Source organism: Trachypithecus francoisi, unplaced genomic scaffold (genome assembly GCF_009764315.1).
Source record: "Trachypithecus francoisi isolate TF-2019V2 unplaced genomic scaffold, Tfra_2.0 Lachesis_group20, whole genome shotgun sequence".
NCBI classification, from domain to species: Eukaryota; Metazoa; Chordata; class Mammalia; order Primates; family Cercopithecidae; genus Trachypithecus; species Trachypithecus francoisi.
This window is the reverse complement of record NW_022681466.1, coordinates 52,125,407-52,152,163: the sequence shown is the minus strand read 5'-3', so window position 1 is coordinate 52,152,163 and position 26,757 is coordinate 52,125,407. Positions and strand designations below refer to the sequence as shown.

Sequence of the window (26,757 nt, the reverse complement as noted above, 5' to 3'; positions counted from 1 at the left end):
GAGGTCCAATGAACTGTGGAATAACATGCAACAAGAGTAATTGGAGTCCCAGAGAGAAACTAGGGGGAAAGGAGACAGGAAAAGATATTTGAAAAAACAATGGCCCCAAACTGCTCAAATTTTATGAAAATTGTAAATCCACAGAATCAGGAAGCTTGGTGAATGTCAGGGTCAATAATGTATTCATTCAAAAAGCACAACAGCCAGGTGTCGTGACTCACACCTATATTCCCATCTACTTGGCAGGCTGAGGCAAGAGGATCCCTTCAGCCCAATAGTTCTGGGCTACAGCTCTGGGCTATGCCAATCAGATGTCTACACTAAGTTCAGCATTTATATGATGACCTCCCAGAAGCAGGGGGACTACCAGGTTGCCTAAGGAGGGATGAACCCGCCCAGGTTAAAAAAAAAACAAAAAGGAGCAGGTCACAACTCCTGTGCTGATCAGCAGTGGGACTGCACCTATGAAAACCACTGCACTCCAGCCTAGGCAACATAGCAAGGCACCAATGATAAAGAGAAAACTCTTAAAAAGTAACAAGAGGAGACCAGGCACAGTGGCTCACACCTGAAATCCCCACACTTTGGGAGGCCAAGGCACGCAGATCACTTGAGGCCAGGTGTTCGAGACCAGCCAGCCTGGCTAACATAGCGAAAACTTGTCCCTACTAAAATTACAAAAAATTAGCTAGGGCCGGGCACAGTGGTTCACGCCTGTAATCCCAGCACTTTGGGCGGCTGAGGCGGATGGATCACCTGAGGTCAGGAGTTCAAGACCAGCCTGACCAACATGAAGAAATCCTGTCTGTAGCTACTAAATCTACAAAATTAGCCGGGCATGGTGGCACATACCTATAATCCCAGCTACTCGGGAGGCTGAGGCAGGAGAATCGCTTGAAGGAGGCGGAGGTTGTGGTGAGCCAAGATTGCATCACTGCACTCCAGCCTGGGCAACAAGAGTGAAACTCCGTCTCAAAAAAAAAAAGATTAGCTGGGCATGGTAGTGCGTGCCTGCAGCCCCAGCTACTCAGGAGGCTGAGGCACAAGAATTGTTTGAACCCAGGAGGTAGAGGTTGCACAGAGCCGAGATCGTACCACTGCTCTCCAGCCTGAATGACAGAGCAAGACTGTCTCAAAAAAAAACAACAAGTAGCCAGAGGGGGGAAAATGTGTTTTATACATTAACGAACAAAAATTAAGAATGACCACAGGCTTCTAGTCAGAAACCATACATGCCAGAATACAATGATATGGTATCTCTTAAAATACTGAAATTGTCAACTTAGAATTCTATATCTAGTGAAAATAGTCTTCAGAAACAAAAACTTCTTCAGGCAAATAAAAGCTGAGAGAATTAATTGCCAAAAGACCTAAACTAATAGAAATGAAGTTCTTCAGGCAAAAACACAATAATATCAGAAGAAAACCTGAATATACAAAAAGAATGAAGGATGTCAGAAATGATATATACACAGACAATTAGAGAAGGAAAAAAACAATAAAGAGCAGAAATCAGTGAAATAGAGAAAATAGTGAAAATGACTGAAACCAAAGGTAGTTCTTCAAGAATCTATTAAATTGATAAACCTCTAGGCAGACTGATTAAAAAAAATTTTTAAAAACCACATTATCCACATGAGGAACAACATCGCAACATATCTGATCAAAGGCACTGAAATGAGGAGGAAATATTGTGAAAAATTATGTCAATAAATCTGATACCTTAAACAACAAAATACATCCAAACTGACTCAAGAAAAAAACTGAGTATCTGAATTATAACTATCAAAGCAAGGGAGCTCATATTTCAATTCTTCCCACAAAAAAAATTCTGGGCCCAATAGTTTCACTGATAAATTCTATCAAATATCTAAGGATGAAAAAGTATCAATCCTGGGCCACACGTGGTGGCTCACATCTGTAATCCCAGCACTTTGGGAGGCTGAGGCGGGTAGATAACCTAAGGTCAGGAGTTTGAGACTAGTCTGGCCAACATGGCGAAACCCTGTTGCAAATAAAAATACAAAAAATTAGCCAGGCAAGGTGGTGGGCGCTTGTAATCCCAGTTACTTGGGAGGCTGAGGCAGGAGAACTGCTTGAACCAGGAGGAGGAGGTTGCAGTGAGCTGAGATCATGCAATTGCCCACTCCAGCCTGGGTGACAGAGTAAGACTCAAAGGGAGAAAGAGGAGAAAGAGAGGGTGAAAAAGAGAAGGGGAGAGGGGGGAGAGAGGGGGAGGGGGGGAGAGAGGGGGAGAGGGGGGAGAGAGGGGGAGAGGGGGGAGAGGGGGGAGAGGGGGGGGAGAGAGGGGGGAGAGAGAGAGAAAAGGCCAGGCGTGGTGGCTCATGCCTATAATCCCAACACTTTGGGAGGCTGAGGCGGGTGGATCACTTGAGGTCAGAAGTTCGAGACCAGCCTGGCCAACACAGTGAAACCCCATCTCTACTAAAAATACAAAAATTAGCCAGGTGTGGTGGCACGCACCTGTAATCCCAACTACTCAGGAGGCTAAGGCAGTAGAATCGCTTGAACCCAGGAGATGGAGGTTGCAGTGAGCCAAGATCGTGCCACTGCACTCCAGCCTGGACAACAGAGTGAAACTCCATCTCAAAAAAAAAGTACCAATCCTACACAAACCCCTTAAGAAAACACAGGAAGGAGTAAAGACCACTCTCCAAGCTAACATTATTCTTAATGCAGAAAGACTGAAACTCAATGCTTACCACGTCACATATAAAATTTTAATTCAAAATAGGTAATTTACCTAAATGAAAAACCTACAACTATAAAACTTAGAGAAGAAAACATAAGTGAAAATCTTAGTGACCTTGAATTTGGCAAAAACTTCTTAGGTATGACACAAAAAGCACAAAAAATGAACAATAAAAATAATACATTGGGGCTGGGTGCAGTGGCTCATGCCTGTAATCCCAGCACTTTGGAAGGCTGAGGAGGGTGGATCACCTGAGGTCAGGAGTTCGAGCCAGCCTGGCCAACATGGTGAAACTCCATCTCTACTAAAAATACAAAACTTACCTGGGCGTGGTGGCACATGCCTGTAATTCCAGCTACTCGGGAGGCTGAGGCAGGAGAATTGTTTGAACCCGGCAGGCAGAGGCTGCAGTGAGCTGAAATGGCACCATAGCACTCCAGCCTGGGCGACAGAGCAAGACTCCATCTCCAAAAAAAAACGTACATCGGACTTGATGAAAATATAAAATGTACACTCTCCAAAGGATACTGTTAAGAAAATGAGGCAATACTTCTTTTTTTTTTTTTGAGACGGAGTCTTGCTCTGTCGCCCAGGCTGGAGTGCAGTGGCCCGATCTCAGCTCACTGCAAGCTCCGCCTCCTGGGTTTATGCCATTCTCCTGCCTCAGCCTCCCGAGTAGCTGGGACTACAGGTGCCCACCACGTTGCCGGACTAGTTTTTTGTACTTTTTTAGTAGAGACGGGGTTTCACCGTGTTAGCCAGGATGGTCTCGATCTCCTGACCTCGTGATCCGCCCGTCTCGGCCTCCCGAAGTGTTGGGATTACAGGCTTGAGCCACCGCGCCTGGCCAATACTTCTTTTAATAATCTAGATACAACAAATATATAGATATATGTTTTCTAAGTAATTTTACTTCTAATAATCAAAAACTGGAATAGGTGACTGGATAAATTGTGGTATACTCATACTCAACAATAAAAAGGAATGAACTGAGATATGCCAGACATGGATAGATCACAAAAGTATTATGGGAAGCAAAAGAGGCCATAGACAAAAGAGTTCCCATGAAGCTCAGAACATATACAATGTATTATGATAGAAAGCAGATCAGTGGTTTCCTGGGAGCTGAGGTTAGTAGGAAGTGGTGGAGGAGGACTGACACCGATGGGGTGCCATGGAGGATGGGGTACCAAGAAACGTTCTGGAGTGTTAGAAATGTTGTTCATCTTCATTTTGGTGATGGTTCTATGAGTTTATGAATTTTTCAAAATTTGTTACAATGTACACATATAATGAGTGCACTCTAATAAAGATATATGTGTATATATATAAAAAAAACTGCAAAGTTAATTTTGTTTCTTTAAGATGGGGTTTCACTCTTGTTGCCCAGGCTGGAGTGTAACAGCAGGATTTTGGCTCACTGCAACCTCTGCCTCCTGGGTTCAAGCGATTCTCCTGTCTCAGCCTCCCGAGTAGCTGGGATCACAGGTGCCTGCCACGATACTTGGCAAATTTTTTCCTATATTTAGTAGAGAAGGGGTTTCACCATGTTGGCCAGGCTAGTCTCAAACTCCTGACCTCAAGTGATCCACCCACCTCAGCCTTCTAAAGTGCTGGGATTAATGGCGTGAGCCACCATGCCCGGCCTGATTTTTTTAAAAAAATCAGCAGCAACAATAATCCAGAAAATTGGTAATCAGATGAATAACACTGGGGTAGGGGGACAATACAAGCAAAATTCAACACCCAATCATGACAGAAATTCTCAAACTAGGTAACAGAAAGCAACCTCTTCAACCAAAAGCATCAACAAAAACGTGCAACTAACATTCCATGTAATAGTGAAAGACTAAATGCCTCCCTACACAGGAACAACGTAAGAATGTCCATTCTAACTCTGTAATCATGACTATACTTCAAAGGAGTCCTCAGTAGGACCCCATAGTATATTTTGATGACAAATCTGCTTTCTTAGTCTCTGAGATGGTCGTTTTATCCCATCCTTTCCTATTTTTCTTTAAACCTCTTACACCCATATCCTTGGTCTCCCTCTGAGATTATTATTTCACCTCATATTTTATTTTTCACAAGGTAAATCAATCTCTTACAAACTCTTCCTATGATAAAGTCTTCCTTCCTAACTACCATCCCTTCCTTCCTTCCTACCTACTATACAAATCATCCTACCATCAATCTCTCAAGAAGAGAGAGGTCTTTATCCTGGCCATCTCTCAAGACATGCGAAGTTATCTGGCCGGCTTAAAACTCAACCACAACTTGGGAGTATAAATATAGGTCTTACCCTAGAAATTCTAGAGAATTGATAAATTTTCTATTTATCATCAACTCCTATCATCAAAAGCAAAGACAAGTTCAACTCCTGAAATCGGCATAAAGCCACAGTAAGAAGACAGAAATAAATTAATTCCCAACCTTTGGTTCCTCGTCTTTGTAAATAGCTCTTGCCACTTAAAAAAAAGTAAATTTGGTGGTTTCTGACCCACATGTGTCTTAAATAGGAAAAGTAAAGAAAAGCACAAAAAACATGTATAATTCGCATAGTATTTGTTCCTTACCTGTTGGTGGCGGGTGCTGGGAAATGTATACTGGACAGAGTGAGGAGGATAACGACTTTGTTCTGTGCTGAATGCTCCTTGGTTGGGAGGATAACCTGAACTTGACATTATCAGTAAAGAAGTCCTCACCAGACTGTGAGATCAACGCCAATAAACAATCATGTTTCCAGGAAACCACCTAAACAGGATGGGAAAAAATAGAATTAATAAGAAATAAAACATCAAGTATATTTCTTTTTTTTTTTTTTTTTTTTGAGACAGAGTCTCGCTCTGTCGCCCAGGCTGGAGTGCAGTGACGCGATCTATTCTCACTGCAAGCTCCACCTCCCGGGTTCACACCATTCTCCTGCCTCTGCCTCCCAAGTAGCTGGGACTACAGGCGCCCACCACCATGTCCAGCTAGCTTTTTTGTATTTTTTTAGTAGAGACGTGATTTCACCGTGTTAGCCAGGATGGTCTCAATCTCTTGACCTCGTGATCCGCCCACCTCGGTCTCCCAAAGTGCTGGGATTATAAGTGTGAGCCACTGCGCCTGGCCAACACCAAGCGTACTTCTAATAAATTATAACTATAGCTACATAAATAAAACCACAATTACCAGTAAAAGCTTCCTCTCATGTATTTATTTAATAAAAGTTACCAAGGTTTCAAAACATTAATGGGTCATTTCTTTTTATGCTTAAAATAGGGTTAATATGTGACAAATAATATAATTAGCTATATAAGTAAAAACAGTATATAAAAACAGCATAAGGTCTGGCACATTGTAACTGCTCAGTAAATATCTTTCTATAAATGTCTGAGAAACAAATATAAAGACAAAAATACATGGTTGTAAATTTGGGAGTTGACAAGTCAATTGTGAAAAGAATTCAAGAGTAGTTTTAAGGTAAGTATTTGTGTAGAGGAAGTATTGTCTTTATTAAATAATTCTGAAGCAAGGATGATAAAATACTAAGTTTTGTAATCACAGATGGTAGGTCATTGGACATTTGTTATATTACTCTTTGCATGCTTCTATGGACCTGAAATAGCAAATAAAGAAAAAGGCCAGGAGCGGTGGCTACTCCTGTTAATCCCAGCACTCTGGGAGGCTGAGGCAGGCGGATCACTTGAGGTCAGGAGTTCCGAGACTAGCCTGGCCAACACGGTGAAACCTCCTTTCTACTAAAAATACAAAAATTAGCCAGGCATGGTGACATGCGCCTGTAATCCCAGCTACTTGGGAGGCTGAGGCAGGAGAATCGCTTAAGCCTGGGAGGCGGAGGTTGCAGTGAGCCAAGATTACGCCACCGTACGCCAGACAGGGCAACAGAGTAAGACTCCGTCTCAAGAAAACAGAAAGAAAAACAAAGCCATCTTCATTATAAAGTATATTCCTACTTATCCACAATTCTAGACTAATTTGATTTGTCTTTTGTCTGTCTTTTCTTGTGCCAATGCCACACTTTTCAAATTACTCTAGTATTACGAGGTTTCATATTCAGCAAGGCAAGTTTCACCTGCACCGTGCTTTGTTGTTGCTGCTACTTTCATCGCCTTCCCAGCTATTCTAGCACATTTCCTCTTGCACACAAGCATCAGAGTAGGTTTGTCAGGTCCCATAGAAATTCTGGATGAGAACACATAAATACTGAATTCACAGACTGACCAATGGGAGAACAGGTACCTTTATACTCCTGAGTATTCCCATCCTAAAACATGATTATCTATGTTTATGTTTCAGGATAGCATAAATATTTATGTTATACATAATTAATATGGGAGTATTTTACATACATATGATAAAGAATATTACATATGTATAACAATGTGTGCTATAATATATAATTTCTACCTTAATTATATATAAAACTCCCATTACAAAAATGTTATATACATACACATACACACATGTGCATGTGTATACATACACTCTTACTTTAAGACAGGATTTCTATTATTATCTAATTGGGTGGTTTTAACAAAATAGAATTTATATATAAGATGAAAATTATATAACTGCGGCCGGGCGCGGTGGCTCAAGCCTGTAATCCCAGCACTTTGGGAGGCCGAGAAGGGCGGATCACGAGGTCAGGAGATCGAGACCATCCTGGCTAACACGGTGGAACCCCGTCTCTACTAAAAAATACAAAAAACTAGCCGGGCGAGGTGGCGGGTGCCTGTAGTCGCAGCTACTCGGGAGGCTGAGGCAGGAGAATGGCGCAAACCTGGGAGGCAGAGCTTGCAGCGAGCGGAGATCCGGCCACTGCGCTCCAGCTTGGGCGACAGACCGAGACTCCGTCTCAAAAAAAAAAAAAAAGAAAAAGAAAATTATATAACTGCATATATAAAAATATATATAATTTTATATATATAAAATCTCCACCCATTTAATATTTTATTCATAAAGTTTTAATTTTGTTTCTATCATTTTAAGGCATTTGGGAAGAGGGCAAATTCAAAAAATAATTCAGTGTGACAACTTGATCAATTTCCCAGTTTTTATCAATACATTCTTTATCCAGTTTAGGTTTAGAAAATAAAATTTTCTAGGGAATTGTCATTCAATCTAACTTTAAAACAAAACTTATAGGCTGGCCACAGTGGCTTACACCCGTAATCCCAGCACTTTGGGAAGTCAAGATTGGAAGATCTCCTAAGGCCAGGCATTCGAGACCAGTCAGCACAATGAAGGCAGACCTATCTGTACAAGAAAATTAAAATAATAATAATAATAATTAGTCAGGCATGGCAGTACACACCCATGGTCCCAGCTGCCTGGGAGGCTGAAGCAGGAGGATCACTTGAGCCCAGGAGGTCAAGACTGCAGTAAGCCGTGATTGTGCCACTGCACTCCAGCCTGGGTGATACAATGAAACTCTGACTCAAAAAACAAAAGAAAAAACGTATAGAAAGAACTTTAAGGCCAGGCGCGGTGGCTCACGCCTGTAATCCCAGCACTTTAGGAGGCCAATGCAGGCAGATCACAAGGTCAGGAGTTCAAGGCCAGCCTGCCAACAAGGTGAAACCCAATCTCTACTAAAGATACAAAAAATTAGCCAGGCATGGTGGCGCAAGCCTGTAAACCCAGCTACTGGGGAGGCTGAGGCAGGAGAATCACTTGAAGCTGGGAGGCAGAGGTTACAGTGAGCCAAGATGGCGCCACTGCATTCCAGCCTGGGCGAGGGGTCCAGACTCCATCTCAAAAAAAAAAAAGGAACTTTAAAAACCGTATGTGGTACCATGTAATATATAATTATTTTAAATAAATATACGATCCTTCCTCCTGATGTCACATTTCCTGCTGTTGTGAAAGCTGACCAGGAAAAGAGTCAGAAGACTGACCAGTTGTCCCTCAGTCTGTTTTCTCCCTGCTCCCTTCCAAGGCCTGAGGCATGGAGGTCAGCAAATCTTAAGGATTGGAAGGTTGAGATTACCCAGTTAACACTGATCTGACAGATGAGAAATCTGAAGATCAGAGAAAGTCAACAATTCCTCCAATATCACGTAATTGTCTGTGGCAAAATGGGAAAAACTAATGTTTTCTGCAATGCTTTGCCGCTTTCTCAGCAAGTAGTGAACTAGGAGCTGAGATGTTCAGTGAGACCACACATTAAAAGCACCTGAGGAGCTTTCTCCTCATCTATACACCTGCAACTGCTCCAGGTGGAAGGGGAAAAGCCAACATGTGGCCTTGTGGGGAGGGTTGATCTTTTTGGAAATAAATATTATATGCAGGACTTAAGAGTTTTTAAAAGCACCACAGAATACAAAGTGAAAAATCTCCTCCCCCTTCTCCTCCAGCTGCTACCCAGTTACCCTCCCAGAAAGCAACTAAAGTTACTAGTTTCTAGAGCGTCCTTTAGAAAGATCCTACACATACATACACTCACACTTTTTCCCCTATGTAAATGGTGGTATCCTAGATACACACTGTTCTGTATCTTGCTTTTGTTACTTAACACATCTTGGCTGGCCGGGTGCAGTGGCTCACACCTGTAATCCCAGCACTTTGGGAGGCTGAGGTGGGTGGATCACAAGGTCAGGAGATCAAGACCATCTTGGCTAACACGGTGAAACCCCATCTCTACTAAAAATACAAAAAAATTAGCCGGGCGAGGTGGCAGGTGCCTGTAGTCCCAGCCACTCAGGAGGCTGAGGCGGGAGAATGGCGTGAACCTGGGAGGCGGAGCTTGCAGTGAGCTGAGATGGCACCACTGCCCTCCAGCCTCGGCGACAGAGCAAGATTCCGTCTCAAAAAAAACCAAACAAACAATAAAAAACATCTTGGCAATTATTCTCATGAATTTATGGTTCTTTCTATTGCTAAAGAGTATTTCACTATATGGGCCGGGCATGGTGGTTCACGCCTGTAATCCCAGCACTTTGGGAGACTGAGGCGGGTGGATCAACTGAGGTCAAGAGTTCGAGACCGGCCTGACCAACATGGTGAAATCCCATCTCTACTGAAAATACAAAAATTAGCCGGGCATGGTGGCACAGGACTGTAATTCCAGCTACTCGAGAGGCTGAAGCAGAAGAATCGCTTGAACCTGGGAAGCAGAGGTTGCGGTGAACCGAGATCGTGCCATTGCACTCCAGCCTAGGCAACAAGAGTGAAACTCAGTCAAAAAAAAAAAAAAAGAGTATTTCACTATATGAATGTTCATTCATTTTGTAAGTTTTCCAACTAATTCTGCTCTGCTGTCCTAAAACATGCTTTAAGTGATCTATCTCGGCGCTCTCCTCCCAACTCAGACATCCCAAATAAACAAAGCTATAAATGGAATGGAGAAGCAAAAAAAAAAACAAAAAAACAAAAGATTTTAACCCAGGGTCATCCAATTTTTTTCTAACAGTGGCCTAAATGATTAGAAACCCATGAGGTATAATTTTTTAATGCACATTGTTTAACTTTCAGCTATGGTGAGTCCTGAGTTCAACAATTACACTCAATGTCACTCAAAGTCACAAGTTAAGTGACTTGTCCATTTTCTCCCTCATCTCAGTAATCCTTCCTGTTGTCCTAGTTTTGTGGTATGACTTTAGTGAAGTTTAACTTTATATCTCAAAAAAAAAAAAAAAACAAAAGTCAGTTTTACTTAAAAGTACTATCCGCCCAACACAGAAGGTAAAAAAAAAAAAAACCCTAGCAAAATCAGGAAATTAGCCCCTACTGGCATACAAATTTACAGGTCAAAGCAAGCCCTTCCTGTACTCATATGAACTGCAGCCTGGAGACCACTACAACCTCCTTCCTCAAAACGTATCCATGAGATACACAGCAACAGTGCTCAGATCTTGTTTTTTAAACAGAATGTTTTCCTCAAAAGCCTTAAATGAAAGCTAAATGTACAAAAGATACAATGGAGAAGCATTCTGATCTAGTGAGAACGGGAGACCTAGGATTCATCTTTTCAGTCTCCCCCTGCCCTTCCCCATCCTCCCCTCCACCCCTCACTCCAGTCCTGGCTCACTAAGATACCTGGGCAGAATACTTTACATTTGAAATCCACTGAAATAAAAGAATCTAGCTTAAAGTTCAGACTGAAGGGGAAAGGAGTACCTTAAGTGGCAGTATCAAATTATAATTTCAGTTCTTAGCCACCAAAACTCATTAACTCAGGGTAGTTACATGGTTGACTCATGAACTGAAAAAAATTCTATGAATTGTTTAAGAAATCTCATCAAGATTTTATAATCAACTTCCTCATCTCTTAAATATCAACATAAAATGTTTTAGGATGGGAACAATATAGTAATAATTATATGTCACTGTCATAAAAGACAATAGCACTTCCAACTGAATTATACAGATAAACTCAGAACTAGCCTCTTATATATTGCAAACAGGCAATACGATATTGCAAAATGAAAATGATCTATTTAAGTTCCTTTTTAAATCTTCTCATATTAAATAAACACACACATATTTACTCAACAGGAAAATCTTGCAACAACAAAATTTCAAATACTACCCTGCCAAAAAAAAAAAAAGCAATTTTTCCTCTCAGCAGGAACTCCTGGCTTTTGGCCCACAACCTTTGCATAACCAAAATGTGTTATGCAAAGGTGTTCAAGGTGGCCTAAGCTATCTTGGAAAAAAAGCTAAAAATGGCCAGGCACGGTGGCTCACACCTGTAATCCCAGCACTTTGAGAGGCCAAGGCTGGCGGATCACAAGGTCAGGAGATCAAGACCATCCTGGCCAACGTGGTGAAACTCCATCTCTACTAAAATACAAAAAAAAAAAAAACATTAGCTGGACATGGTGGCGCGCACCTGGTAGTCCCAGCTACTCGGGAGGCTGAGGCAGGGGAATCGCTTGAATCCGGGAAGCGGAGGTTGTAGTGAGCTGGCATCGCACCACTGCACTCTAGCCTGACAACAGAGCGAGACTCCATCTCACAAAAAAAAAAAAAAGAAGCTAAAAATACACTTCACTGTGGCAGGACTGCAGATGCCACTTCAGATGAGCAAGAATGAATCCACCAAGCATCACAATATAGGTGAAGCCTACATTTCACCAAAGCAGAAAAAGGATCCTACAAAATATGCAATTTTTAACTGATAAAATAATAAAATCTCCTAATACAAAAGTATGGGACAGGGCAATGCCTCTATGACATTCAAATGCTAAAATATTAGTTATTAAACTGAGGCAAATTAGGTCACACCAGTTCCCACAAAGCTGTCCACTTCTAGTCCAATTCTAAAAGTATGTTAGGCAAGACAAGGCTAAGAAGGACCACCATCCTGGGCATCCCAACCACCTAAAATCCTCCAACCTGGGGACAATGTAAAGAAAGACAACCTCCTAAACGTATTACAGAGTCTAGCATCCAGGAGAGAAAAGACTAGAAATTATCTAAGTGAATTCTGTAATTTGTCCAAGACCAGAGTGGTGCTATACTGGAATAAATTTTCTCTTGTAAAATAAACTAAAGCATTCTTCCCTTTGGGGGGAAAAAAAGCTACTGCTTCTCAGCCTTTGGTTAAGATCTACTCTGGGGGAATGCCATTAAAAAGGTATTTTATTTGCAGCCTCTTTTGATATCATGACATCTTACTTAAAGACAGAGAAACAAATGGAAGCTAAAGAAAAAGCTTTTTAGTTAACCTATCCTACCTCTTATAAAATATGATATTGAAAGAAAAATTTTAATAAGGATATAATTATTTGATAAATCTATGGGTACACATATTCAATAAGTAATTCTGGCCAGGCACAGCGGCTCATGCCTGTAATCCCAGCACTCTGGGAGACCGAGGCAAGTGGATCACTAGAAGCCAGGAGTTTGAGACCAGTCCGGCCAAAAAGGCGAAACCCTGTCTACACTAAAAATACAAAAACTAACCGGGCGTGGTGGCACATGTCTGTAATCCCAGCTACTTAGGAGGCTGAGCACAAGAATCACTTGAACTCAGGAGGCAGACGATGCAGTGAGGCGAGACCGTGCCACTGCACTCCAGCCTAAGCAACAAAACAAGACTCTATCTCAAAAAAAAAATAATAAATAATATATAATTCTTAAATGAAAGAAAAATGATGCTACTTTACCTCTACATAAAGTGCTGTCCCAAGACAGCAGTACAATATAACAATATCCAACTGAGAACTCTGTGGTGTATCGGCACTACATTGAACTAATTCTCTGAACTGAACAACACTCACTCACTCATTCAACTTATAAGAACAAATGTTATTTCAAAACCAGCGAAGCGTGGTGGCTCATGTCTGTAATCCCAGCACTTTGAGAGGCTGAGGCAGGTGGATCACTTGAGGTCAGGAGTTCAAGGCCAGTCTGGCCAACCTGGTGAAATCTTGTCTCTACTAAAAATACAAAAAAATTGGCTGGGCGTGGTGGCTCACGCCTGTAATCCCAGCACTTTGGGAGGCTGAGGCAGGCGGATCACGAGGTCAAGAGTTCGAGACCAGCCTGAACAACATGTGAAACCCCATCTCTACTAAAAATACAAAAATTAGTCAGGCATAGTGGCGTGCATCTGTAATCCCAGCTAATTGGGAGGCTGGGGCAGGAGAATCGCTTGAACCCGGGAGGCAGAGGTTGCAGTGAGCAGAGATCACACCACAGCATTCCCGCCTGGGCGACAGGGCAAGACTCCATCTCAAAAAAAAATAATAATAATACAAAAAATTAGGCGTGGTGGTGTGCACCTGTAATCCCAGCTACTCAGGAGGCTGAGGCATGAGAATCACTTGAACCTGGGAGGTGGAGGTTGCAATGAGCCGAGATCACACCCCTGCACTCCAGGCTCAGTGACAGAGCAAGACTTCATCTCAAAAAAAAAGAACAAATATATTTCACAACCAAAATGGATGACTACATGCCAATTCCCTCCTTGATTAACACAAAAGAAAAACAAATAAATTGAGATAAGAAAAATTTTAATGTAGATATTTGGCCTGAATAAATAGATATAACAATATCTAAGTGGATATTACTAAAAGAGTTACCATTTATTGAGCTCTACATATATACTAGGCAGTGTACTACGACTTGGTGTGTGCATGAGCTCACCTAAAAGTCTGGTTCCACTATTACCTCTAAGGCTGTAGGGAAGCTACATAACTTCCTCAAGCTATGTTCTTCTAACTCAGAGACAGATACCTTAAAGATCACCTGCTGCTGCCTCCCCTTTGACCCACTAACAGAGACAAGTTATTAAGCAATATAAAGCAAGGGTTATGAACAGACTCTGTTTTTTGCTGCACCCGCCTCAGCACCCCCGAGCTCCATAAATCTTAAAGTCAAATGCTTTTAGCCTACTTTATTTTGGTATACACGTTAGAAACAAACAGCTATCAGACACCACCTGTGAAGGCAAAGATCAGCTCTGTTCTGCTCTACATGGCCTCTGCAGCAGTTAACAGTACTTAGTTCTCAGTAACATCCACTCCAACAGCAAGTTGTCTAGCTGTTCCTTACATACACATACACACACACACACACACACACACACACCACACACACACACTCTGAAGCCTCCCAGGCCTCTCCATCTAACTACCACTATCCTTACCTATTGCTGCAAAAAAATTCCTAACTGGGCTTCCCACTTCAATACTTTCTCAACTCAAAAAGCCAAGTATTCTTTTTAAGCCTTAAATCAGAACACATCACTCTCCTGCTTCAGATTCCCCAAGGATTTCCTAAGCACGGCAAACAAACTCTAAACTACCTGCGATGACCCAAGGCCCTACTTGATTTGGCCTGCTTACTTTCCAGATTGTTTACTAGGCCCCAGAAACGTGAGTTTCCTTTCAGTTTCTTCAGGAGCCCTTCTCTGCCAGGTCCTTCCTAGCTGGGCCTTTGTCCTTCTTTACTCTCTGCCAGGAATGCTGTTCCTGGCTCATTCAGGTGGCTAGCTCCTCCTCAAACTTAAGGTCTCAGTTCAAATGTCATCTCAGAAGAGTCTTTCCAACCACCCTACATATAAGGTAAGCTCCCACTAAGCTCCATCACATTACCCTTTTGGTTCCTTTATAGGTTTATCATAATCTTAAATGGATTACGTACTTCATTTTATTTGAGTATATTCTGTCTTCTCTCACTAGAATAAAAGCTACCTGTTTGATTCTCTACAATATTTGTTGAATAAAATAAACAAACTAACTCCCATTCATGGGTCTGATGTTTTTGAAAAGAAAGAAAGAAGAAATATACAAGACTTATTTGTACAGGACTTATTTGAAGCAAAGTTTGAAAATCTACTGAGGGACATAAAAATGTATTTGAACACAGGACAGAAAGTACGTAAGGATGTCAATTTCCCCAAACTTCACCTACAATTTCAGTATTCCCAATCAACATTCAGTATTCAATAAAAATCTGTATGATTTCTTTTTGAATGTCACAGAATGATTCTAAAGTTCATACAGAAGAACACATAGACCAGAATTGTCAAAGTTTAAAAAAAAAAGAGTAATGAACAGGTAACTAACCCCATCTGTATTAAAATTATAAAATGATAGTAATTTAAAGGGTATGGTAACACATGAGATCAAAATAAAATAAGAAGGCCAATCAGAAATAGTTCCAAACACATTTAGTAAATGACAAAAGTTGCAATTCTAAGTGAGGCAAAAAACAGATTATTCACTAAATGGTGCTGACACAACTAGCTAGTTGGGGTAGAATCCACACACAATTTTATCCCCCAAAATATGTCTCACTTCTTATACCAGAAATAAATTCCAGATGGATCAAAGAATTAGAAGTTTTAAAAAGAGAAGAAAAAGAAAAGGAGAAAAAGAAACTATTGAAGTATTAAATTACAATCTGAGGACTTCTTTGTTTTAAAAATACAAAAAGGCATGCAGTCAAAAAGTCTTCCTCTCATTCATTCTTCTTACTATGACAACCAGTGTTTCCAAGTATCATATATCCTGTGATATACAAGCAAACATGTATACATTGCTTTTCATCTTTAACGCAAAGAAACATAGAGGCATATGTTCCTCACTTTGTTTTCCTAGTTTAGTAGATAGGTGAATATTTTACATTTTAGAGTAAGGAAAGTCTTAAGTAGAGCACAAAACACAAAAGTCACATAAATAGACTAATAATAATCACAGCTAAGATTTATTGAGTATTTACTTACTTTGTGCCGGCCACTATGCCTAATGCTATTTACAGTATGTCTATTTTACAAATAAGAAAATTAAGGTGTACAGAGGTTAAATAATGTGCCCAAGGTCCCACAGCAGCACAGTGCTGGGTTTGGATATATCTGACTACATAACATTACAAAAGAATTGCTAGGGGGATATGTGCACACGTATGAAAAAAGTGAGTAAGGTCAGGGGCATTGGCTCACACCTGTAATCCCAACACTTTGGGAGGCTGAGGTGGGCGGATCACCTGAAGTCAGGAGTTTGAGACCAGCCTAACCAAAATGGAGAAACCCCATCTCTAGTAAAAACACAAAATTACCCAGGCATGGTGGCGCATGCCTGTAATCCTAGCTACTCAGGAGGCTGAGGCAGGAGAATCCCTTGAACCTAGGAAGTGGAGGTTGAGGTGGGCTGAAATCACGCCATTGCACTCCAGCCTGGGCAACAAGAGCAAAACTCTGTCTCAAAATAAAAAGAAAAAAAGAAAAAAGTGAATATGTAGAGAACTTTTTTTTTTTTTTTTTGAGACGGAGTCTTGCTCTGTCACCCAGGCTGGAGTGCAGTGGCCGGATCTCAGCTCACTGCAAGCTCCGCCTCCCGGGTTTACGCCATTCTCCTGCCTCAGCCTCCCGAGTAGCTGGGACTACAGGCGCCCGCCACCTTGCCCGGCTAGTTTTTTGTATTTTTTAGTAGAGACGGGGTTTCACGGTGTTAGCCAGGATGGTCTCGATCTCCTGACCTCGTGATCCGCCCGTCTCGGCCTCCCAAAGTGCTGGGATTACAGGCTTGAGCCACCGCGCCCGGCCGCAGAGAACTTTTTAACCTGTTAAAAACTAATAACCCCATCAGAAAATAACCAAAGAACAAAAGTAGGCAATTTATAAAAGATATATGGCTGGGCGTGGTGACGCACGCCTGTAATCCCAGCACTCTAGGGAGGCCAAAGTGGGTGGATCATCTGAGGTCAGGAGTTCAACACCAGCCTGACTAACATGGTGAAACCCCATCTCTACTAAATACATAAATTACCCAGGCATGGTGGTGGATGCCTGTAATCCCAGCTACTTGGGAGGCTGAGGCAGGAGAATCGCTTAAACCTAGGAGGCGGAGGTTACAGTGAGTCGAGATCATGCCACTGCACTCCAACCTGGGCAACAAGAGCAAGGCTCTGTCTTAAAATGCAACAAACTCTCACTAGATTACATCCAGGAAGTAGTTCTTTCAATTTCAGTATATATATAAAATAATGTATTACTTATAATTAATGAAAGATAAGATTTTAAAATAGCATATCCTCCTTCATGCATTAAAATGATTTTGTGTGAATATAAAGTAACTTCTTCTTCCCCCTCAACAGAATATAGATACTCCTACATCAGGTATATTTACATTCTGCATATTTTAGGTTATAACTCCTAGATAGCACAAGTTTTGATTTCATTCCAAATACCTCCAAATACACAAAAGTTACTGTAATTAAAAATGAATTTAAAACTCTTAAAAGTTTTAAACTTTTAAAGTTAAACATCTTTGAACAGAAACTCAAAGTCATGATCATGACTACTTAAAACAAATATTTTCAAAATTACACAAATCTCTGTTATTGTCAAGGGAAATGAATTGCCTGAAACAAATTACTCTGAAAGTGAAGTGTGTATGACAGTGATAATGGCAAGAAGAATGTCTTAGTTCAACAAAAGTATGGGGTAAAGGGGCAATCTATAAGCATAAAGATGACTCTCATCATAAATCTAAGAGTCAAATTTTCCCAGAAAAATGTCACCTTGGCCGGGCGCAGTGGCTCACGCCTGTAATCCCAGCACTTTGGGAGGCCGAGGCGGGTGGATCACGAGGTCAGGAGATCGAGACTATCCTGGCTAACACGGTGAAACCTCGTCTCTACCAAAAATACAAAAAATTATCCAGGCGTGGTGGCGGGCGACTGTAGTCCCAGCTACTCTGGAGGCTGAGGTAGGAGAACGGCGTGAACCTGAAAGGCAGAGCTTGCAGTGAGCCAAGATCACGCCACAGCACTCCAGCCTGGGAGACAGAGCGAGACTCCCTCTCAAACAAAAAGAAAAGAAAAGAAAAATGTAACCTCAATATATTTGGCTTTTTTTTTTTTTTTTTTTTGAGACGGAGTCGTGCTCTGTCACCCGGGCTGGAGTGCAGTGGCCAGATCTCAGCTCGCTGCAAGCTCCGCCTCCCGGGTTTAGGCCATTCTCCTGCCTCAGCCTCCCGAGTAGCTGGGACTACAGGCGTCCCCCACCTCGCCCAGCTAGTTTTTTTGTATTTTTTAGTAGAGACAGGGTTTCACCGTGTTAGCCAGGATGGTCTCGATCTCCTGACCTCGTGATCCGCCCTTCTCGGCCTCCCAAAGTGCTGGGATTACAGGCTTGAGCCACTGCGCCCGGCCTTATATTTGGTTTTGATATCAGTTTATTTGTGTATAACAAAGAATAAAAACAGCCAAACAGCCCAAATTTTGTTCGAGTACAGTGTAATGGGGGAAAGAAATCCAAGTAAGTTGGGAATCTTGACTTTTCCTTTACTCCTGACTAATTTACTTAAGAATTTAATTTTTTATATAAAACTAGTCGATATTATTCTTTCAAAGGGAGTCCCAAATTCTATTATAATCCTATCAACCAACCGTTCCATATTTCTTTTTTTTTTTTTTGAGACGGAGTCTTGCTCTGTTGCCAGGCTGGAGTTCAATGGCACTCACTGCAATCTCTGTCTCCAGGGTTCAAGCGATTCTCCTCCCTCAGCCTCCTGAGTAGCAGGGATTACAGGCACCCAACACCATGCCCGCCTAGTTTTTTGTTTTTGTTTTTTTTTATATATATTTTTAGTAGGGATGGGGTTTCACCATGTTGGCCAGAATGGTCTCGATCTCTTGACCTCATAATCCGCCTGTCTTGGCCTCCCAAAGTGCTGGGATTACAGGAATGAGCCACCGTGCCCGGCCAGCCTTCCATATTTCTAACTCACAGTTTTCTCCTAGGATTGAAACTACTCCAAAATTCCCTGCACATATAAATTAAAACATTACTGCATTCTAATATTATCTAGAACCATGAGTGCTGTCTAGGATGAACCAATCCCATGTTTACTTTCTCTTCCTCCCCAAAATCCCAATAAACAGAATTTTTTTTTTTTAAAGAAATGTTTTTAACTGGGCTCGGTGGCCCGCACCTATAATCCCAGCACTTCAGGAGGCCAAGGTGGGAGGATCACTTGAGCCCACCAATCTGAGGTCAACCTGGGCAACATAATGAGACCCTGTTTCTACAAAATAAAAAAATTGACCAGGTGTGGTGGCACACACCTGTAGTCCCAGCTACTCAGGAGGACCGCATAAGCCCAGGACTGGGAGGCTGCATTGAACTATGATCGTACCACTACACTCCAGCCTGGGCAACAGACAGAGACCCTCTCTGTAAAAAAGAAAAAAAGAAAGAAATATTTTGATAATTTACTAATTACAGCTATGTTAGTCACTGACATTGGTGAAATTTCTACCTGTTTTTAATTTCCAAAAACTATTCAGCATCAAACTGCCATATGTGTATCAGACATCTTCTACAGCATCCACACTAACTCTAGCTGCTAAGCTCTTTTTTATGTATTCAACAAGTATCTACTACTCCTGGGCACAGGGTGTTATCCTAGGAGTGGGAAAAGAGGAAAAAAATTTTTAAAAACTCAGATACAGACATGCCTACAAAGGGCTTATGGTCTAGAGGCAAAGGATCAAGAGTTTCCAGAATAAAAAATATACATTTTGGAGAAGAGGGAACAGGAGAGACACTTTCTGGATGATGTAATATGTGATCAAACCCTTGAAAAATAGGATAAATTTAGACGTAGTAGAGTTTGGAAGAGTAAGGGAGGAAAGGAGTATTCCAGAAGCAAGCATAGTAACAAGAAAACACAAACAAAAAATTCTTCTTAATGCAACACAAAATAGCCCAAGTAGAATAAAGAAATATGCCATGCTTCGGTATTTAGGTAAAGATTATCAGCTTAATAAGAATATGCCTTTTCCTTTACAATAAATTTTATAGGCTGGATATAGTGGCTTATGCCTGTAATTCCAGCACTTTGGGAGGCCATGGTGGGAGGATTACTTGAGCCCAGAATTCAAGACCAGGCTGGGCAAAAAAGTCAGACCCCGTCTCTATTTTTAAAAACTTAAAATAAAATAAATTTTATAGCATGAATACATAAAGACAATGAATATTACAAATGAGCTTTTTGATGTAAAAAAATTCATAAAGAATACAGTCAGCAGAGTGCAATGGCTCACGCCTGTAATCCCAACACTTTGGGAGGCCGAGGCAGGCAGATCACTTCAGGCCAGGAGTTTGAGACCAGCCTGGCCAACATGGTGAAACTCCGTCTCTACTAAAAATACAAAAATTAGCTGGGCATGGTGGCATATGCCTGTAATCCCAGCTACTTGGGAGGCTAAGCATGAGAATCGCTTGAACCTGGGAAGTGGAGGTTGCAGTGAGCTGAGACTATGCCACTGCACTCCAGCCTGGGCAACAGAGTGAGACTCTGTCTCAAAAAAAAAAAAAAGTTCATGTTTGTACTATTTATCTAAGCTTTTATATTAATATAACAATTGAAATATTTCATACTTAAAAAAAAAATCCAGAAGTCTGAGAGTAGGCAAAACAGGCAACAGCTAATTTACAAAATAATTTAACCTACTTGTAGGCCGGGTGCAGTGGCTCACGCTTGTAACCCAGCACTTTGGGAGGCCAAGGCGGGCGGATCACCTGAGGTCAGGAGTTTGAGACCAGCCTGTCCAATATGGAGAAACCCTGTCTCTACTAAAAAATACAAAATTAGCCGGGCGTGGTGGCGGGCGCCTGTAGTCCCAGCTACTTGGGAGGCTGAGGCAGGAGAATTGCTTGAACCAAGGAGGCGGAGGTTACAGTGAGCTGAGATGGTGCCACTGCACTCCAGCCTGGGCAACAAGAGTGAAACTCTGCCTCAAAAATAATAATAATTATTATTATTATTATTATTTAACCTATTTGTTTGGGCCTCAGAGGTATTTAAACCACTGGCATAATAAAATTTCCATCACTATAATACTTAAATTCCATGAAGTGTCACTGGATACAGATAACCTCAAAGACATTTTTGTTTAAGAAGATATTCATCAAAGCAGATTAAAAATTAAGCAAACTAAATAATTCCTGATCACTATAACACTGACATAGATCAGTATCATTTTTTTCAAACTATATTTTCATTGCAGAAATTTAATATTAAGTATCTTAAATTCAATACCTAAGCTAAATATCCAGAGTAATCTCTCATTTCCTATTCACTCCAACTTTTTTTTTTTTTTTCTTGAGACAGAATCTCGCTCTGTCATCCAGGCTGGAGAGCAGTGGCATGGTCTCGGCTTACTGCAAGCTCCATCTCCCGGGTTCAAACCATTCTCCTGCCTCACCCTCCCGAGTAGCTGGGACTACAGGCACTCGCCACCATGCCCGGCTAATTTTTTGTATTTTTTTTTTTTAGTAGAAACGGGGTTTCACCATGTTGGCCAGGATGGTCTCAATCTCCTGACCTCGTGATCCGCATGCCTCGGCCTCCCAAAATGCTGGGATTACAGGTGTGAGCTACCGCCACCGGCCAATTTTTAAGTGTCAATCATCAAATCGATTCATCCCATGGATGATACAGTGTAACATAGTGAACACTATAATGGATGCGAAAAGACTTATATTTCCGCTATTGCCCAACTTTAGCAACTTAGGCAGATAAATCACTTTACTTCTGTACCTTCAGTTTTATCAAAAGTAAAACAAGACTAGATAATCTGACTCTACATTCTATAAATTAGCTTTATTTATTTATTTATTTATTTATTTATTTTGAGAGACAGTCTTGCTCTATCACCCAGTCTGAAGTGACAGCAGTGGCACCATCACGGCTCACTGCAATCTCAACCTCCCAGGCTCAGCTTCCCAAGTAGCTGGAACCACAAGCACGCTCTGCTAAATTTTAAATTTTTTTATAGAGATGGGATCTCACTCTGTTATGTAGGTTGGTCTCAAACTCCTGGCCTCAAGTGGTCCTCTCACCTCAGCCTCCCAAAGTACTAGGATTATAGGCATAAGCCACTGTGCCCTGCCATTAACATTTTATTTTAACCAATTTTGTTGTTTTTGAGATTGTCATTAAATAAAAGTAACAGCAGCACATATGGAAGAAGCAAACTGATGAACTCCATAGGAACATCTGCAGTGTTTCATACAGTCTCTAACTTTCAAATGCAAAGAAAAAAAATAGGTTGTATCTGAAGACTATTCTAGTAATATTTTGACCACACAAGCTACTAGGGTAGGAAAAAATGGTAGAAGAACAGTGTAAGTGTTCAAGGAAAAATGCCACCACAAAAAAAACAAAATAAAAAACAGATGCTCCACATACGGTTATTACTACATTACAGAAGCTTTTCATAGTTTTTCAGTGCTCTTAAAAAGGGCAAATAGAAAAAGAAACAAAATGTTTTCTTAACCATTTACATGTATTACATGTATTTTTCACATCCTCAAACCTGGAAAGGACCAAATATAAGATACTCTATGTAGCCGGGCACAGTGGCTCACACCTGTAATCCCAGCACTTTGGGAGGCCAAGGCGGGCAGATTACGAGGTCAGGAGTTCGAGACCAGGCTGACCAACACGGTGAAACCCCATCTCTACTAAAAATACAAAAATTAGCCAGGCATGGTGGCGCATGCCTGTAATCCCAGCTACTCAGGAGGCTGAGGCAGGAGAAATCACTTGAACCTGGGAGGCGGAAGTTGCAGTGAGCTGAGATCGCGCCACTGCACTCCAGCCTGGGTGACAAGAGTGAAACTCTGTCTCAAAGGAAAAAAAAAGATAATCTATAGACTGAGTTATTTGTGAATATAACCGACCTACTTGACTATACTTTATAACTCTCTAGTATTTACTAGTAGTGTGCGAGAACATAAAAAACACCTCATACTGGTTGAATGAGTAAACAAAAATATATGAATCTCTAATCTACAAATAAGACTATACATAATAAATTCTGATCAACCTTTACTAGTTGTTTTGTATCAGTCTAGTAAAATCCAATATCTGAAGTAAAAGAACAGATGGAACTAAATATGCAAGAGTTATATCATTCCCAGGCATCAATAAGAATTTGAAATTACAACTAAGATAGATCACAGAATACAATCAAAACCAAATAACCAAAACATATTTTTTAAAAAACAAACAGCCTGACATTCACCTACATCAACCCCCAGTCTATCCAAAGTCCTTTGCCTTCTACAGCAGATAACAAAGGTAAGAAAAGAAAATCTCACCAATTCATAACACAATTTTTTTTAAATGCTTTTAAGGCCGGTTGCAGTGGCTCACCCCTATCATCTTAGCACTTTGGGAGGCTGAGACAGGCAGATCACTCAAGCCCAGGAGCTGGAGACCAGCCTAGGCAACATGGTTAAACCCTGTCTCTACAAAAAAAAAAAAAAAATTACCCAGCCATGGTGGCCTGCGCCTGTAGTCCCAGCAACTTGGGGAGGCCGAGGTGGAAGGATCACCTAAGCCCAGAGGTCAAGGCTGCAGCGAGCCACTGTACTTCAGCCTGGGCAAAAGAGACCCTGTCTCAAAAAAAAAAAAAAAAAGCTTTACAAAAGTTATTGACTAATCTAATTTTGCCTATAAGTTAATTTCCATCATTTCATTCTTTTTTGATTAAGAGGATAGGCAAAACACAAATTTTACTGTTTTTTAAATTCAATTACAAATAAGGCAGGCATGGTGGCTCACACCTGTAATCCCAGCACTTTGGGAGGCCAAGGCGGGCGGATCACGAGGTCAGGAGATCAAGACCATCCTGGCTAACACAGTGAAACCCCGCCTCTACTGAAAATACAAAAAAATTAGCCAGTTGTGGTGGCATGCGCCTGTAGTCCCAACTACTTGGGAGGCTGAGGCAGGAGAATCGCTTGAACCCAGAGGTGGAGGTTGCAATGAGCCAAGATTGTGCCACTGCACTCCAGCCTGGGAGACAGAGCGAGACTCCACCTCAAAAAAAAAAGATAAAATTAGAGAAGGGTTTATCTCCTGCTCTCAAGAGATAAAATAGGTACATAAATACCTACAAGATTGAAAGTGTAAATGCCACGAGAGATGTGCAGAAAAAGCGTTACAGGAGTCCAGAGGGAGCTGTTACCACCTCACAGAAATATAACCCCTTCAATCTGTTTAAAACAATTTGATAACTATTAACTCCCTTTAGGCTCACAATAGCCAACCCTAGGAGAGTAGATGTTTACCTAATATGAAAGATGAGGAAACTGAAGCACAGAAAGGTTGATCAAGTTCCAAAATGTCACATAGTTACAGCAAGAATCAAGATACTTTGTATTATATTTTCTCCGGGGGAGTAGTTCAACATATGGCAAGCCTTTTGTAAAAGGAAAGAGTATTTTAGTATTGTAAGTAATCAGTTCCTACTGGGAGCATTTTATACATAGTTACATCCATATATACAATTAATCTTGACTTCCATTAACAGGTGTGCTTAAAACAAGGCCAAGCAACTGGGTACTATAAATACTAAAATAAATAAATAAATTTCCACCGGATGTTAACAGAAGAAGAAAAAAAGATACAAGATTTCTCTCTCCAGTAACTTGCGGTTACTTCTTCTGTAATTGTTACCCTTGTCTAAATAACATTCTAAAATTGGTCTGCTCCTGAGCCCGGGCAAGTACAAGTTGGTTCATCCAATAAATACCTTCATGAAAAGGTACATCAAAACATTTCAAAAAGCTATTAAAAATTAAACAATGCCATCAACTCTTCAGTTATCCACAGGACAATCACATGTGACCCAGCATCAGCAGCAATTGATCAAGATATGTTGAACGAATAAATGAATCTTTGTAGACATTTTTAAATCCCGGGCCTGTTGCTCCTTGCACACTGCCATGTTCAGCCTTCCATCACTGCCTCAGCAGGGTGCACACATGGAATGTGAATTTCAATATAATTAGGATATAATTAGAGAAGCAAATCTGATGCAGGTTTACATACTAATCCCAAGGATTAGAATTACCTATACCACTACTCTCCAAGGTTAACTCTGTTGAAGAGGCACCGCAGCATGCAACATCACATAAAGAAAACTGACACTTTCTGAGCAAATAGTTTTCGTCCATATCACTTATTCCCATCCATTCCTCTAATACATGACTATTCCTGATCCAGTGAATTTGAAGAATTCAGTCTCCTCTCCATAAGGGCTGATTTCACAACTACAGTTTCTCAAATTCCTCTCTCCCCAAAAAGGGGTGCACTCACGTACTTCGCTCAAGAAAACACCAACAACAATAAACGGCAGAGGTATAGGGTTCGGATCTTTGCCATCTCCACCAGTACCCAGCCTTCGCCATTACACCCTGAAGCGGTCTGTTAGAAAGGTGAACTAATTTACTCTGCTCGCACTTGTCCATGGCTGTCACCCTCCCTAGCCCTCTTCTACACTCCCAAGTCGGCCACCAACTCCGCCTCAGTGAGCCCAGGCCCGCCACCTGTGCCGGCCCCACCCGGGGCCCCTGCTGCCCGCTCTCCTTCGCGGGCCCTGTGGGCTCTGCACGCCCCTCCGCACAGGACACCTCGGGACCAGCCCCGGCCCGGCCACAGCCCATTCTTCCTCCAAACTCCATAAGCCTCCGCTAGCCGAGCCCGAGCTCCGCGCCGCGCCCGGCTCTCCCCTGGGCTACCGAGGAGAAGAGGCCAGGCGGCCAGGACGGGTCCCGACCTGCCCAGGCCTGCGACACTCCCCGTCCGGCGGAGAAACCGTCCCAGTGGCTGCTGCCCCGGGAGACCTCGGAAGCCCCCGGACTAGCAGGAGCCCGGAGGCCGGGGTTGCAGGCGCCAGGGCCTACTCACCGGGAGCTGGCTGAGCGTGGGAGCCGACGTGCGCCCCGGCCTGAGGAGTGGGACGCGGTCCCGGCGCGCGGCCCTACACCGGGACCTCGCTTGGCGCGGCGAGCCGGGCGCTCACTCCAGCCGCCGCCGCCGCCGCCGCTGCTGCTGCTTCGCCACCTTGGCCGCCATCTTGACTCAACCCCTCTCCCTCCCCCCAGCCCGGGGAGCCGCGGCTAAGGCGGCTCCGGCGCCGGCTCCTCCTCCTTCCGGAGAGTTAGGAGACCGACTCCCTCCGCTGGCCGGGCGCCTCTCCTACCTCGGCGGAGCTTCCTGGGTCGCGCCGCGCCCGGTCTCCTCACGTCTCCTCTAGGCCTGGCAGCGGCGGTCTTCTCGGACAGAGACGGGGCCGGGCAGCGCCCAGCCGGATCCAGCGCGGCTGCCATCGCGCCCTGGGCTTGTGCGCCCCCCGCGAGCCAGTCTGTTCTGCGTGCCCGAGGCCTTCCCCAGGCGTGGGAAAAGGAAAAACGCCAGGCCGTGCAAGGGACCCTGCAACCCCTCGGCGGCGGGGCGGCGGCGGCCTCCTCTGTCCGGAGCTGCGGAGAGGGAAGCCGGGTCCCCCTCGTGGCTGGGAGCCGGAGGGGTGCATCTCGACCTGCCCAAGATACTTTCTAGGGCTCTGGCTGGAATTGGCAGCAAGCCCTCACTGAAATACTGGGCAAGGCCGATTTGTCCACGATGTTGCTCCTTAACCTTAAGTTACTTGCAAGAGGAGCCTGTGGCCCTCGCGACTGTTAAGTGCACTCTCAGCCTTACCCTGCCGGGAAAATGACGGTTCCTCGTAACCGCACGCATACTTTCCTTTAGAAAAGCCAGGCCCGACAGGACGCAGTGGGTCAC

The 26,757-nt window shown here is 42.6% G+C and overlaps 1 protein-coding gene across 13 annotated transcripts in view; it reads right to left on the bottom strand.

The window, feature by feature from the left end:
* Positions 1-26,060, bottom strand: part of NCOR1 (nuclear receptor corepressor 1) — a 191,012-nt gene extending 164,952 nt beyond the window's left edge. For 7 of the 13 annotated variants that reach the window (XM_033181758.1, XM_033181762.1, XM_033181770.1 and 4 more), the window contains exons 1-2: positions 25,882-26,052; positions 5,290-5,467 (exon numbers count right to left, since the gene is read on the bottom strand). In XM_033181758.1, the coding sequence (XP_033037649.1) occupies positions 5,290-5,397 (108 nt within the window). In that variant the 5' untranslated portion in view covers positions 5,398-5,467; positions 25,882-26,052. Of the gene's footprint in view, positions 1-5,289; positions 5,468-25,881 lie in introns of all 13 variants that reach the window. The other 6 variants (XM_033181767.1, XM_033181771.1, XM_033181764.1 and 3 more) reach the window with 4 other exon arrangements.
* Positions 26,061-26,757: the final 697 nt, after the last annotated feature.